Below are 15,101 nucleotides of genomic sequence, written 5' to 3'. Positions count from 1 at the left end.
TTTGCGTTTATATTTATTTTCATTTGAAAATGCGTTTGTGAAACGCATTTATATGCTGATGGTGACGAATCTGGCCCAACAGTAAAATAACTCATCCTTAACTAATGTTCGCGCGCACTGATAATTAAGATTCATTGTGCTTTTCTGATCATAACATACTCCACACGTGTCGTGTAGCACACAACCGTCTGCACATATATACAACACGCGACGGTGAGTCATATGTTTGCACACTCTGGGGGTGGTGATTTATCTCATCTGGTTTCGGGCAATCCTGGGGAACAATAACACGTTGCGGATAACGCAAAAAGGTATATCTCAAGGCGGGAGTTAAACATGATAGAAAAGAGCAGTGGTGCAATTAACGTTGGCCGTTAGTACTTTAGCATAGGAGTGTACTGTAGATTGTTGTGCACACTTTCTGCGCCATTGCAAAAGTGGGTTTGGGTGGCGCTCCCGCGAAGACTTGGACGTAGCGCATCGTGCGTGCTTATCTTTTGAAGCATGTTGGATTTAGGTTCACCAGTGAACGTATCTGTTACTATAGACACAAGAGGGACAAAGTACTGCTTAAAGGTTTTACAAGGTTTATTACTGGACGGAGGTTATTTTTATTGAAGTACACTTAAGAAGAGTTTTGATTTATATACGCACAAAGAAAACTATGATTAAATTTGTTCAATAGCATCTTTTGAACTTTACCGCCCTTTCACGTCAAGTTCCTCGCCAGAGCCTATCGATACCGATGATCCTTTCCTTGTTCAGACACAGATCTCCCCGAAGTAGTAGTACACATTCATCCGCATACTTTACTAGTTCCGCACGGACGAACGGCACAAGCATCGGTAGGACGTGTCGTTCGAGCATCCGTACTTACACTTGCTGCACCGTTTACCTTTCCGATAGACGGGTCGCTCGTACAGATTGCCCACCGAGTAGTTACACACCAGATAGTACTGTGTCACCGGAAAACCTTGCTGGATGCCTTGAAAGCGTACCATCGCACAGCCAACGTACTGCGTGTCGGCGTGTATCATCTGCGTGAAGTGTCCTATACCGGCTTGTAACGAGAGTTTAGTGTAGCGGTCGAGCATCTTCTGGCGGCCTTTCCTATACTCCAGGAACCAGTGGCGCTGGAACTTATCTAACGCCTGCGCCACCGTCACGTTCATGCCGTAGAACCAATTTATGGCAAGGTTCTGACCAGCGGTACGATATCTGCGAGTGTTTCGGCACTCATCGTGCTCGAAGCTGCACGTCCTTGCATTGTACTCGGCTATGCGGGCCAGCTTATTGTCCCAGTGCTGCGTGGAATTGATTGTAATTGATTGTTATAAACCAATCGTGTCCTCAAAGCCCTTAAACTTACCAGCTCCTCCATCGAACTCGCTTCGGCGTACCGGTGAAAGTATCCGCAGGCAAGATTGTTCCGCAATCGATTGTGAAACTCCAGTATTTGTGCCCGGTATTCGGGTTTCATCTTGATAAGCTTGGGACTTTTGCAAGCGGGCGCAAATTGCCTCCCATTGCAAACGACATGCCGCGAACCGGGCACGGGACAGAGATCCTTCGATGCAGCACAATAGTCGAAGGCGTGCGTGAAGTTACCACCAACTGCCAGAAGCAGCGAGAAGATCGCTATGAGGAGTTGCATTTTCCGAGCAGTAAGAACGAACCGTTCTGACCGGGTATTATCTCCGTACTGACACAACGAGCAGCACACCAGCGCGCGTCTGATCCACTTCGACTTCGAGTCCTCGGGTACGTGCCGCCACTGTGGTGAAGCCCTAGGGGGAGATTGGAAGAGATCATACGCGGACGGGTGGATGGGGAGGATACGCGCTGTTGTTTTGTTTTGCCGCAACAGGGAACAACAACACTCTACTTATGACACCCTTCGGATTATACGCACTCTCTGTGCCCGTTGTGCCATTGGTGTGGAGGCTTCCGCGTGTGAGCTAACGTCATCGACAGGCCCAGCGTCGGCTGATGCAGCCGATAAGATTGATAGTAGAGACGTGCGCTGCAAGTCAAACCGCCTATGGCAGAAGGGGTAAGAGACGAACGTGGTTGTTGCACAGGTGTCGAAGGATAACCGACTGTTGGTGAATAGTATGACACTTAACATTCAAGATCACACTTCTACTCGCGTGCATATCTATTGCGTATCTGAGCGTTTAATCGTTCATGGTTTGTCAAATTAATTCCAATCGATCTCCCTTCTCCACACTACGGAGAGGAAGGAGACGGGGGCGTTCTGGGTGTGTTAATTGACAAATTGTTGCAAACGCGTTGCAGCCGTTTGATGTAGTCATGATTGCAATATTTTAAGGTATGTAGTATATTAATTATTGGTAATGGTTTTAATATAGTTATAATTTAAAAAAAAGAGACACTGAACATGGGGTGAAAGTATCCTAAATATATCGAATAAATAACTCTTTTTTTATTTCATTCAGTGATTTAATGAGAAGACCATCAAAACCCCTAACAAAACCATACCAAAGATGGATAACAATATCTATTATTTTAAAATTATTTCTCCGCTAACTCCGTGTTTCGTAACTATTGGAAAGCGATCCGTGATGTTATTGATCGTTTGTTTGTAAACCCACTTACAATAATGACACCCGCTTGAGGCGCGGAACATTACATTTCGTCCTCGATGGCGTGTGGGGTGCCCCTGAAATGGAATGCATATCATCATGCACATGCATTTTTTTTGCTGCTTGCGCTGTATGATCGATGGTGCATCATGCATGTATCGTTTTTTTGAACACGTGCATAAAATAAACATTTGTCACATTGACCCGCTGCGCTCTCCTCTCCCCGTGCAGTGGATGTGTTAGTACTAATGGCACGCAGGGTAATTTCGTTGGCAGACATGTGTCATTTTTTCGCCCTTCCGTTCAAAGGTTCAACCAATCTGTATTAACATTGATACGGTGATCGGTGATTGATCCATACCCAGACAGTGTGGTGACATAATATAGCCGTTGTTGTTTTGTTGGCTAGGTAACTTTGTCGTACTGTATTTGTGTCACGCGTTTGTCGAATTTCTTATGTTATAGACATTTCAATTATCGTATTATCAACTTCATTTGCTATGTTTACTCTTACATGTGATGCATTTTTTGTAAGAAGAATGGTTGTGTTTTAATATCTCATTGTATATCGGTGAAGGTTTCAATACCGTTCTCTGTTTCTGGTTTACTGGTTGGTGTTTAGCCTGTTTAGTGTAATTAACCGATTGTGTACTGCTATTATTTATGCTATTATTTGAAGTCGTCTTTTAGGATTAAACAAAACACAGTTTTTTTTCACATTTGCTTACAATTCGTTCTGTTGATCACAATATTATGTTTTCATCGTCTGTCTCTCTCTCTGTGGTATCGGATGGATCTTTATGCAGTGTTTGATTTGCTTTTTATTAAAATTTTCCCAAATACTTTCTTATTTTTCACCGTTCTTCGTCGTTCATCGTTACGTAGCGTCTCGAGGAAACGTTTGCCCAGCAGCTGGAAGAGATGGAACAGTTGTACGGCAACAGCCTGGTACCGATGCCACCGCAATCCCCGCAATCGCACGACCCGCACCACCCGCACGTCCACCATCACCATCTGCTGCAGGTCGGAGGGTCGACGAGGAGCAGCATTTCTTCATATTCCGATGGATTGGGCGCATGACAGGGGGCGGCGGGCTTCAGGGCACGGTACAACAGTATCAGCGGCAGCGGAACCGGAATGAGCGGCGGTGGTGCCGGTGCGAGCAGCAGCAACAGCAGCATCGGCCACAGCAGCTACCGGAACAGCAGCAGCTAGTAGTGTGGTCGATCGAGGAGGGCAACTGTTTGCTGCATCTCTGCTAATGCAAGCGATAAGCGTTGCCCAAACATTCCTTCGAAAGAGTGTCCCCAGAAGTTCTGCCAACCTAATATAAACGCGAGAGCGTTAGGAGATAGGCGCCCTATGAATGCGAAAGGCGAGATTCAATAAGGTAGTTTTTTTTAAACAAAAAATAATGTAGCAATCATGCAAAAGCAGCGCCAGCAAAAACAGTAGCTAATTATTGTGCGCGTGCGCGCTGAACTATTGTACAATCTAACCAACCCTAATATCAAAACTTCACTGAAGCCACAAATAGGATGAAGCTACGTCTCGTGAGTAGCACAGATTCATAAAAGCAATGTGTTGTAGAAGCGATACGGTTTGAGAGCGAAAGCGGGGAAGGAGGAGAGAATAATTTAGGTCGTAACGTACCTACAATAGTTGTATTATATGGAAGATTGCTTTACACAAATATTGCACATAATTCCCCGCTGCTCTTTAACTGGAACTCGTTCAGGTAGAAAAAAAAAGAAGTACGAAAGACTAGCGAAGTAGAAGTTTTTGTTACACGGTGTACATTTTTATTGGTTAGTGTTAGTATCATTATTTCAATCGCTTAATTTGTCACATATGGCCGTACATTTGAACGCTTATTGTGGCATAGATAGAACAGCAAAAAGGGAAAGCTCCCGCCAGAAGAAGACCGCCAAGAGTTGCATCTACCAAAACTGTAATTTAATTGTACCGCAAGCTGGAATAATGCCACTAGTGTTGTGTGTGTACAGGATAAGCGTAAAGCTCAATTTTTCACCGCCGCGCGATCGAGCGATCACGAGACATAGCTTAGCAAGTTATCGCATGTGTTAGAGATTGTTTCTTCCTGTATTAGTGTGTATACAATAATATTACACCGCAACGAACATGCTGACGTTGTTGTTTGCCAAAACCGTTTTTAATACTTTTAACCAAGTAGTGCAGTGTCTATTGTTTATAACGTATATTTCTCCCTAACCGCAACAGCGGAACGTGCGTATTGTGAGACCCTTCATAATCGCCCCATAATCGTGACTATTTCGCCGGGTTGCGTTTATGCGATTTCTTCTTCCAGTAGCAGTTAAGGATGATGCGTAGAAGAAGCTGATCGAGATACGATAGAAAGTTTGCAAAGAACAATGCTACAGCTTACGTTTAGCCTAGAAGCTGTGTTGCAGTGAATTCTTTTGATTCATCGCATCTCACATATCTAGCATTGGTTGTTTATCTTCTTCTTAATTAATAAATAGGTTGTGTATCATAATTTCGTTACAAAATATTGGCAGCGATCCCATTCATTTTTATTTGCCGGGGAGAAACACTGGCTCTTCCCAAGCTACTGCGCCCCAAGATTTTGGTGCGATCGCGAGATCGTTATGATGTGTAAACATGTATCTAATTTTAATGTAAAACATATTTTTGCATTGTTGTGAATCATTTACTTGTTTGCCGCCGCTTTCACGGTCCAGTGGGTGGTTGGTGGTGTACGCAATAAATGTTCTTTATGATGTAGATCCTTGTATAGTCGCAGCTATCTTGGTAATGTGTTCTGTGTGAACATAAGCTGTTTCTGTTATGTCTCCTACCCTGAATTGTAAAGTCTTTCACGTGTGTACAACCCATGTATCGAGCAAAGATGTTTAATTCTGTTACATGGGCAAACATCATTGCTCGTCCCAACTTCCGTTACAATTTAGTGAACCATTTTGTGGGTATTTCATTTTACCATTTTAAGTAGCCTATACTCTGTTGTACAAAATGGTATACAGACACATCCACACACATACACACTCACCTCCTTCAGGATGATAACGAACTACAGTGGTGTACAGTAGCCAGGTCAGGAAAGGAATCGTAGAATAGTCATAAACCTAATCAAAATATTGCCGCACGCCCAGGCCAAGCAAACTGCAGCAAACACACACACACACACACACTCAGACACAGGTGTGCGCTTCTGGCCATAAGGCAAACGATATAATTCGCCACTTTCTTCCACACGCTGTGTAGTCGCGGGTGGTGTGGAAAGCCAAGATTTGAACTAAGTGATACAACCGAATGGAGGATGTTTTCTTTCTCGTGATTCTAGACACGTATGAATATATATTGACGCAAAGGCAAGGAAGCGAAATTTAACAAATACATTTATTTAGATAGTTTCAGTATAGGAATGGTTAGAGCAGCAAGAAAACACATTTCACAGAAGTAAAGTATGATGTGCAGTGAAGAGAGGAAACAGAGTGAAGACGCACACGTGTGCTGTATTGTGCACCAAGTGCTGAGGCGTGAGATGGCAATGAAAGGGTAATTATATTGTAATTTGCAGGTTAGATATCGATTCAGAATTATAATAAAATTTCTTATTTTTACTCTAATTCCGCTAAATCTGATACTTCTATATATAATTTGTAGGTTCAACTCCGAAAGTCCGAAAATCTTGCCATCTTTAAATTTCTGGTTTGTAGATTTTATTATTTTTTAGACTTTTTTTTATTCTTTTGGCGTAATGACTTACGACGCGATCATATGCTGGCCTTTACAGGATTTCGAGACTTATTCAGTACCACACGCCACCGGATAATAATAGTTCTTCTTGCGGGATAACAATCATTGGAGCGTCGAACCCACGAGTTGTTCGAGTCCAATGTCGAGCTGTTCGAGTTAACGACTGTACCACGGAATCGAGGCTGGATATAGATGTAATTTTCTATTTAATACATAAACGATGTTACTGTCATGCCATGAGTTAAAAATATTATACTGCGCGAGAAGCTCCTTTACATGTTTTATCGTTTTGTTCCACAACAGAGCCGGTCTCGTAGTACAGTCGTCAACTCGTACGACTTAACAACATGCCCGTCATGGGTTCAATCCCCAAATAGACCGCGCCGCCATACTTAGGACTTGACTATCCAGCTATGGGGGGAAACAATTAGTCACTGAAAGCCTAGCCCAAAAGTGGGTACAGGCAGGCCTTGACCGACATCGGTTGTTGAGCCAAAGAAGATGAGAAGATCCACAACAGTTATTATTTTATTTATTTATCCGGCGCTACAACCGCTTTGCAGTCTTGGCCTGCCTTAGGAGTATGCAAAACCGCTCACGGTCTGGCGTCTTCGTCTGCCAATTCGTTATCCCTGAATGGCTTAGGCCTCCACACCCTCCTGCCACCTCAATTTGGGGCTACCAAGCCTCCTCTGTCCTTGTGGACGCCCTAAAAAGATTTTACGGGCTGGATCGTCCGTTTCCATGCGCACAACATGGCCAGCCCATCGGAGCCTGGGGAGCTTTATATGCTGTACGACGGTGAGGTCGCCGTACATCGCGTATAGCTCGTCGTTATATCGGCTCCTCCATTGTCTTTCCACACACACGGGGCCAAGTATCCTTCTGAGAATCTTCCTCTCGAACGCGTCTAAGAGGGTTTCGTCCGATTTGGACAGTGTTCATGTCTCAGAGGCGTATGTGAGTACCGGTACTATATAGGTACTATATAGTTCCAGCTTCGTCCGTCACTACAGGTTCTTTGAGGTGAAGTGATTCCACAACAGTTGGTTTATCTATATATTTACCTGAAACATTTTTTTGTAATTCTCGTTAGCCAGATAAATTTCTTAAAATTCTTTATGATAAACGATTATGAAACTAAAACTATTGCAGTTGAATCGCAAAACATACTTTTTATATGCTGAAAGAATAGATGAGGATATACTGATTGGAAGCGGAATGAAATGATAGCAGAAATTGATTTAATTTCATTTTCATTTTTTTTCATTTTTAGTGATTCATTAATGGCAACTTGTTTTTAGTGCTCTATCCACTTCATTCATTCTGTTCTTAAGCGTTTTATGAAGCGTTTCTATCTAGCTTTAAGGTCAGTAGAGCAACGTATTTCGGAATATAATTTTAAATTTTTCGAACTTGATCTGACAGCTGTTAGCGTTTGTCATTGCTGGCATTTGTTTACAAACATTGCAAAAGCAAAAACGCGTGGAAAATCGAAAAAGAGTGCAATCAATATCGGGACAATTTGGAAAGTTTTACGACGAAAAATATAGAAATCAAAAAGCGAGACGACGAGTAGTTGTCGTTGGCGTAGTTGGTCATTTTCATATTTAGTTTGTACGCTAAACTGTATTAAAAAACCATCGCTCTCTTTTCGCTGGTCTCATCGCTTCCGGAGCGTGGTCGTAGCTGATACAAGATTACACTATCATCATTTAGATAATCGTCCCACCGAACTTGAGACGCTTGTGTTATCTTTTGCCGTACGAAAAGCGCAATGCGTGGCATATAGAGGGATCGAATGTTTGAGAGTTTACTTTGCCAGTGAGTGACGATCGTCGGTGTTTAGGTGAACGCAAGTACGAAAACCGAGTGGTGTGCAGTTTCCGGTAGGTTAACACCGTAAGAAGCACCGGCAAGAATAGTAATGACGCGCCACGCTTTATCCGTTGTGGTGCCTCAGGTCCTACGAATATGGCGCCGGCAAGCGGGACTACACTTCGTCGTTAGTACGTTCTGCTGGTTCACGTTGATATCATTCGTATGGTGCGGTGGTAAGTTTCCCGATTTCCCCGCAGATGGATTCGTTTAGTCACCCTGCCCTGATGCATTGTATTTGCTTTGTGTCTCTTCTAGCTAACAATCTTCACATGAACGATGGCGTACGTACGCAGGACATCATTGCAGGTGATGTGTTTTTCGAAATTCTAGAACCTTCGGCCTTGGAGTACACGTATCGGTTGCGACCAGCGAAAGATTTCGGTGGCACGTTTGGCATTTCATACAAATCTCCGCAAGGGAAGCTGGTGCCGGCGATTCCAGCGGATGCGTGCTCTGCAAAATTCGAAAACGCCGATGAGCTGGAGGGCAACATTGCACTCGTCGAGCGGGGGTAAGTACTATGAAGCACTGGCCGACCCCAGTTTGGGTGTGTGCAAGTGGGAGGATACTCATTTGGTTCAAAATTGATAATTTACAAATTTCGTCTATTTATAGCCACTGTTCGTTTCTAACCAAAGCCATCAACGTGGAAGCGATAGGCGGCGCAGCCATAATTGTGACCGAGTATGATACGGAGATCGATGACTTTGACTACTACATCGAGATGGTGCATGACAATACCGACCGCGATACCGACATTCCGGCTGGATTTTTGCACGGCAAGAATGGAATAATTATTCGCCAGACGCTAAAAAAGATGAACCTACCGTACGCGATCGTGAACATTCCCGTCAATCTCACCTTCATACAGCCGCACATGATAAATCAACCGCCTTGGTTGCCTTGGTAAACGAGCAATAAAGCGGTGGTAACTTGATATTTTATCGGCTCGGCAACCGACAACACCATCTGCCGGAAACCGAACAAAGCAAACCAGTGTTGAACACAAAGATGACTGAAACAATGAGGACGCTAATGCTGTTGTTGGGGAAAATGTTACTATCATGGCTCTGGTTGGCGGACAGTCGCCATGTGCTGGAGTGCTGTAGCACATGGGATGTTGCAACGAGACTTAACACTCACTCGGTAACACTTGCACGAAAAGATCTGACGCAGACTCGTTTATTGAAACCGTTTTGGACCAGCACCGGATTGTGCCCACCGGAGCCGCGCAATGCAAGTGAAGCTTTTTTGCTATCGCAAGACACGTTGACAAACCTGGAGCTCATTGGATCTCTGCCGGCTCGTGGTTTTAGCCATGTGCGGATCCATTGGCTTCTAGAGCTTCTTGAAGTGTAAGTTACATCCTAAAACCTTCCTAAGCGTAACATCACATTATCTTCAATGGCTTGAAAATGGAACCATAATTTGAATTTTCTTTCCAAAAACCAACGATTGCAAGCAGTGTAAGCAATATATCTCCAATTCCCCAAGACCATACAGAGTATGATTATGATGTCATGATAGGGTATGACACAGCAGCTGATTGTGATAACTTTGTTGTAAAATATATTCTTTTAATGACGAGATTCTTTTAACTGCACGTGCTAGTTTTGAAAGAAATTAATCTTCTTCAATTTCACTTCGTTCAAATAATTTGTACTATTCCAGTTCGGAGGAGAGGAACCACTTTCGATATAACTTTACCGCGTTAGATATGTTGATAAATCATCTGCATAATGTAGAACTTTATCCTGGATTTGAGTTGATGGGCATACCGAAAGGCTATTCTGAACTACCCTGCAGGAAAACATTTTGGACGGATTTAGTACAACAACTAGTGGAAAGATATACAGGTTTGCTTGAAATTAGAATCCCTACCATCACTGTGGAGAGATGTGATAAAAATATGCTGTTATACTTGTCTTACCCAGATCGGTACGGTTTGCAGTACGTAGCAGGATGGAGATTTGAAACGTGGAATGAACCCGACTTACGAAGCTACAATTTGTTGAACTTTACCGTAAATGGTAGGTTCCTTTCCAAAGCAAACTTCTGACGATTGAGAAGAGTTTTATAATCCCCTTTCAATAATTCCAGACTATTTATCGTACGTATTTGCCGTCCGGAAAGGCTTGGATGTAATGAGTCAAAGATTTAGTGCTTTAAATTTGGGCAATGATCCTATGAAAAGGGTGAAGTTTCCTTTGTACGGTCCAGCGGGTCTATTTAAATCAGCGCAACATCATCCTTTCTGCTGGTCTGTGCTGGAAGTTTGTAATTCAACCACTCCACACAGCTGTCCATTCGAGACGATCACCTTTCATCGTAAGGGAAGCGGACGTTGGGCTTCCGAAGTGCTCGACGGTGGTCGACAGTTGCTGGAAGATGTGTTGAAATGGTTCCCAAATGTTAAACGTCTAAGCTTTGCCAATGAGTGAGTTTGTACATTGATTTCATGTAAGCTTCCAACTATACACTTTTACTTTCGTTTTAGTGAAGCCGATCCAATCGCTGGTTGGTCCACGGCCCGTCCGTTTCAGGCGGATGTGCGTTACGCAGCTATGCTTTTTTCGATAGTCACTCAACATTGGTCCGCAATTACCGACGGGGATGACTTTCGACAGCACTTACAGTTTCTGTCCCACGATAATGCATTCCTCAGCTACTATCCGTACGTGTTCGAGCAGCGCACACTGTTTGCACGGTTTCAGATGAATCTTACCAATCCGCCACATGTGCAGTTCGTGGTAAAGCCAGTGTTTTCTGCACTAGGAATGCTAGCGAACTTGGCTCCACTCGCTGGGCCAACACATTACCTAGAGGGTAATGTTTCGTACTTAGCCTCGATTGATGAACATATGACGTATCTTTGCATGCTAGCATCACGATCGAACGATAGCTTCCCTTTACATGAGAAACGATCGCATTTGAATATTTCCATCCCTACCGATATGTTGATCGGAACTCGCCTCAACTACCTGCTAGAAGCTGTGCAGGATGGTCGAAACGATCCATTTCGTGTGTGGCAGTGGCAAGGCAAGCCACCGTACCCAACAACCGAGCAGTTTGCTGCTATGCGTGAAGTTCAGCTTCCAAGCATTTTGCTGGCAGGATCTCAGAATGTTCAGCGTGGAAAAGGATTGTCAAATATTAATCTTTCCTTAAACTTGCGCGCTCCTTGGATTGTTAGCGTACGGGTATGCAGTGATGATTATGCTCTCCCTGGACAAGTTTACGGTGTGCGGGTAAGGATGGTGTTTCAGGATGAAGTGTTAATACATTGGAAATTGTCAACGGATGGATTGAAGGATCATCGGTATGTGTAAGTGTAGATTTATAGTTAATAACCTTTTTTTAATCAATTGCTTGCCCTTTTACTGTAGGTGTATTCGAACGTATCAGATTTGGTTTAAATCTACACGCTCAACTGATGCTAAACGGAAGCACAAATGGTGTATTATTAATAGGTTTATACATACACCTTTCATGTTTTATCAGTATGTTAGTAAAATCAGGCCTGTTAGTGGAAAACGAGACATCAGTTCCGGTTAGTATAAATCTTTTTTATTTTGCACTGCTCTCGTTAATGTATGAACTGTTTGCGTGTTGAATAAATGTATCTAATGTACGCATTCAATGGCATCAGCAGTAAACCAGTCGAATGGCATCCTAAAATCGAATAAATTTATAATTTTACTTATATCTACTATTCCCTCAACAGTATGCTCTGGTGTGGTAGGATACTACAAGGTGCGTGCCGTTGATTTTTATGGTCGGAAAGGACCATTTTCTACACCGGTTCATTATGGGACCAACGCAACGTTTCACTTTGGTTCATCAAAGGAGAAACATATCAACTAACATGATGAAGACAAAACGGTAATGGCTTGTGCAAACAATGTCCATTTTTTATGCTATAAAAAGTTTCGATTGAGGCACATTATAGCAGTAGGGAACCATCTCATCTACTAGCTCCACATCGTATTAAAGACATCTAACATCAACAACACGCCAGACGTTATCCAGTGATTGAAGAACAAAGTCCTAGAATCTTGCTGCTTTGCTCAAGCACAAAGATGCAGCACTAAAGAGGTCCATCTAAATGTTACTCAATTCGACGCAAACGACAAATGCACCAAGGTTGAGGCCGCCAATATTTGACGCATCAATGTAGACCAGCGGTTGGCAAAGACAGGCCCGTGGGCCAAATACGATCCTCCACAACATTCAATTAGGCCCGCGAAATAATTTGCCTTATTTTGAAAGTTATTAAGAAACAATTCGGAAGTAAATTACTGAACAGATTTTAGTATTACATTTTAGTGTTGGGAAATACGAATACTAAGAGGGATTCGAATCTTCGAATCCTAATCCCTCTTTGGGTAATGGGTAATTTTCATCAATTGATTTAACTTTATCATTAAGCCACATTTACTAAATTATTCTCCTTTTAATCCATCAAAAATGATATTAAAAACGTTTGTTTTCAATAGCGATTCAAACGATTAGCGGATTTCTCGTAAATCCTATTGGAAACCAATCGATAATAGATTGCGATCGTAATCCCAATCGATTTGCAACCGAATTCCAATGGAATCGCTATCGAATCCCCATCGAAACATATAAACGGGATCCGATCCGATCGAATCTTTGTAGGGAATAAATCTTCGAAACTTTCTACTCCCGAACCGCCAAACACTATTACATTTCAAATTGTCCCCCACTTTCAACATTCATTATAGTAATATGGATTGAGGAAAGTATCATTACGGTCGAACTCGAGGTTAAAATTCTCGTATGTGAAGCATACATTATTATTATTATTATTTTATTATTTGAAAGTGTCCGCCAAAGTGGCTTAACAAAGTGTGTGATTAATGTTAGTTGACGAGAGGAAATAAGGATGACGGGTACAGGTTACATGGACTGGAGTGAAGAAAAATCACGAAGACGTGAACGTAATCGAGACACTTGGACATTAAAGTCAAATAATTGATAAAAGTTGTTGATAGCCGATAGAGCTCGGAGAAAAGGATCGTTCGAACCGTAGCGGGTCTGGCGGGATGGGATGGATAGGGAAGGTATATCATGAAGGCGACGAGAGGGCGCATAGAGAGTAATGGCGGATAAGAGGGATGGGATGACAAGTTCATTTAAAAGGAGAGCTGAGATGAAACTTGCAGGGATGTGGGAATGTCTATCTTCGATGGGGAGTAATCTAAGAAGGCGACATCGGATAGAATATGAAGGAAGGGATTGATGAGAACCGAGAAGGAAGCGTCTACTCGAGTGAACTTACGCTGGACACTCTCCAGCCTGGCCATCGCTGTCGCGCCTGGAGGAGATCAAACAACGGCGACGTATTCCAAGATAGGTCGGACCCAGTAGCAGAGACTTTAAGCATAGGGTATCGCGGATTTCAGAAGCGAGTCTTATAATGAGTCCCAATGACTTGTTGGCCTTGTTCATGACATGATCAACATGTGTATTAAAGAACAGCTGCTCGTCCAGCCACACAACCAGATCCTTTACCGACGATACTCGACGTATGACAGTATCACATAGGGAGTAGCTGAACGGAATGAACGCAGATCTGGTAAACGAAATAACGCAACACTTATTAGGACAAAGGTGAAGGCCATTGTTGTTACACCAAACAGAGAAGGAGTTCAGTAAATAAAACGAAATGAAGGGGGCTGATAACACTTCCTTGAGGGACTCTAGAGAGGCCCGTGAAAGAATCTGACAAGCAGGACGAAACTCTAACACAGATAGGATTTGAACCATGACAGTAATCGACCTCCGACACCGAGTCTTTCGAGTTTGGTAATCAAGGGGTCAAGGGGGAAACTGTCGAAGGCAGCCTTAAAATCCGTGTATATGGCATCAGTTTGGCGACCAGATATCGTATTACAGAGAACAGAAGAAACAAAACCCATAACGTTGGATGAGGTTGTGCGTTGGTTGTGGGAATGAAACCATGTTGGTGCGGAGAGAGGTGTCCAACGATGGTAGAAAGGATGGATTTGTGCATCAAGGATTCGAGGACTTTGGACGGTGAACATAGTAGGGGGATGCCGCGGTAGTTAGCCCCCACACATCGGTCCCCCTTTTTATGTATGGGAACCAACCACGCGGACTTCCAATTATATCTACACGACAATAAAATGAGCATTTGAAACAGAAGCGATTATTTAAAAAATCCTCATTATTTTTTGCGGCATGGAAGGACGGCTTCATTAAGAAGCAATATTGCACCTTTGTTGTTTTCATTCATTTCATTTCATTACAATTTAACGTACTCTGTTGCCGATCCTTAACTGACGAATCTTTACAATTAGTTTTAATATGAGAATCACTAATTTGAAACCTTCTTGTCTGTATGATATAATTACAAAAAAACAACAATCGCATCCGATGGAGCACAGGCACATATCTCAAAGTTTGCCGACCGCTGAATGTAGACAATCCAATAGTGTTATACCGAAGACTACTGTGCATTAGTAATGGGTAAATTCGTCACCCGGAAAATCGGAATAAAAAAATCGAAATCCCTTACGAATGACTCCACCAAAATCAGAAGAAGCCCCAGAAGCCGTTCGGAGCCGGAATCGTCGGAGTCGCCGGAGCCGTCTGGAGCAGGAGTCCGAGCGGTTACGGACACTCCTGAGGCAGGCCAAGACCTCAAAGCGAATTTAGCGCCGGTTAAGTCACTAGAAGTACAAGATTTGCCGGTGCATCCTGCCGTGAAAGTTTCGAGTTTCGCTGTTGCGGATCAGCCTCAACCATAGACTTCGGGTATGTAACGATGAACGAACGACGGTTACAGTTATTAAAGTAATTTAATATGTC

General features: G+C 43.1%; 4 protein-coding genes across 12 annotated transcripts in view; 3 read left to right on the top strand and 1 right to left on the bottom strand.

Moving 5' to 3' along the window:
• Positions 1-6,235, top strand: part of LOC120903840 (serine/threonine-protein kinase 10) — a 47,671-nt gene extending 41,436 nt beyond the window's left edge. For 6 of the 8 annotated variants that reach the window (XM_040313489.1, XM_040313488.1, XM_040313492.1 and 3 more), the window contains one exon: positions 3,492-3,603. Coding sequence is in view for 2 of the 8 variants with exons in the window: in XM_040313494.1 (XP_040169428.1) it covers positions 3,492-3,686 (195 nt within the window). In the remaining 6 variants the exon portion in view is untranslated. Of the gene's footprint in view, positions 1-3,491 lie in introns of all 8 variants that reach the window. The other 2 variants (XM_040313494.1, XM_040313493.1) reach the window with 1 other exon arrangement.
• Positions 571-2,231, bottom strand: LOC120903842 (antigen 5 like allergen Cul n 1-like). Its single transcript, XM_040313496.1, has 2 exons — positions 1,370-2,231; positions 571-1,304 (listed from the first exon to the last, which is right to left on the bottom strand). The coding sequence occupies exons 1-2, from the start codon at positions 1,652-1,654 to the stop codon at positions 813-815; spliced, it is 777 nt and encodes a 258-aa protein (XP_040169430.1). The 5' UTR covers positions 1,655-2,231; the 3' UTR covers positions 571-812.
• A 1,588-nt stretch (positions 6,236-7,823) lies between the features above and the next one.
• On the top strand, positions 7,824-9,188 carry LOC120902927 (PRADC1-like protein). Its single transcript, XM_040312023.1, has 3 exons — positions 7,824-8,419; positions 8,502-8,757; positions 8,862-9,188. The coding sequence occupies exons 1-3, from the start codon at positions 8,293-8,295 to the stop codon at positions 9,154-9,156; spliced, it is 678 nt and encodes a 225-aa protein (XP_040167957.1). The 5' UTR covers positions 7,824-8,292; the 3' UTR covers positions 9,157-9,188.
• Positions 9,189-9,239: 51 nt separating this feature from the next.
• LOC120902926 (alpha-L-iduronidase) lies at positions 9,240-14,667 on the top strand. 2 transcript variants are annotated; one of them, XM_040312022.1, is made up of 7 exons: positions 9,240-9,601; positions 9,918-10,102; positions 10,181-10,276; positions 10,347-10,683; positions 10,744-11,565; positions 11,633-11,796; positions 11,971-14,667. In XM_040312022.1, exons 1-7 carry the CDS (start codon positions 9,258-9,260, stop codon positions 12,108-12,110), a joined length of 2,088 nt encoding a protein of 695 aa, XP_040167956.1. In that variant the 5' UTR covers positions 9,240-9,257; the 3' UTR covers positions 12,111-14,667. The 2 variants fall into 2 exon arrangements, with proteins under 2 accessions (XP_040167956.1, XP_040167955.1); XM_040312021.1 differs by having other exon boundaries at positions 10,744-11,571.
• Positions 14,668-15,101: the final 434 nt, after the last annotated feature.

This window comes from Anopheles arabiensis, chromosome 3 (genome assembly GCF_016920715.1).
Source record: "Anopheles arabiensis isolate DONGOLA chromosome 3, AaraD3, whole genome shotgun sequence".
Classification (NCBI taxonomy): domain Eukaryota; kingdom Metazoa; phylum Arthropoda; class Insecta; order Diptera; family Culicidae; genus Anopheles; species Anopheles arabiensis.
Note: the sequence above shows the minus strand (reverse complement) of the source record. Positions and strands in the feature narration are given on the sequence as shown.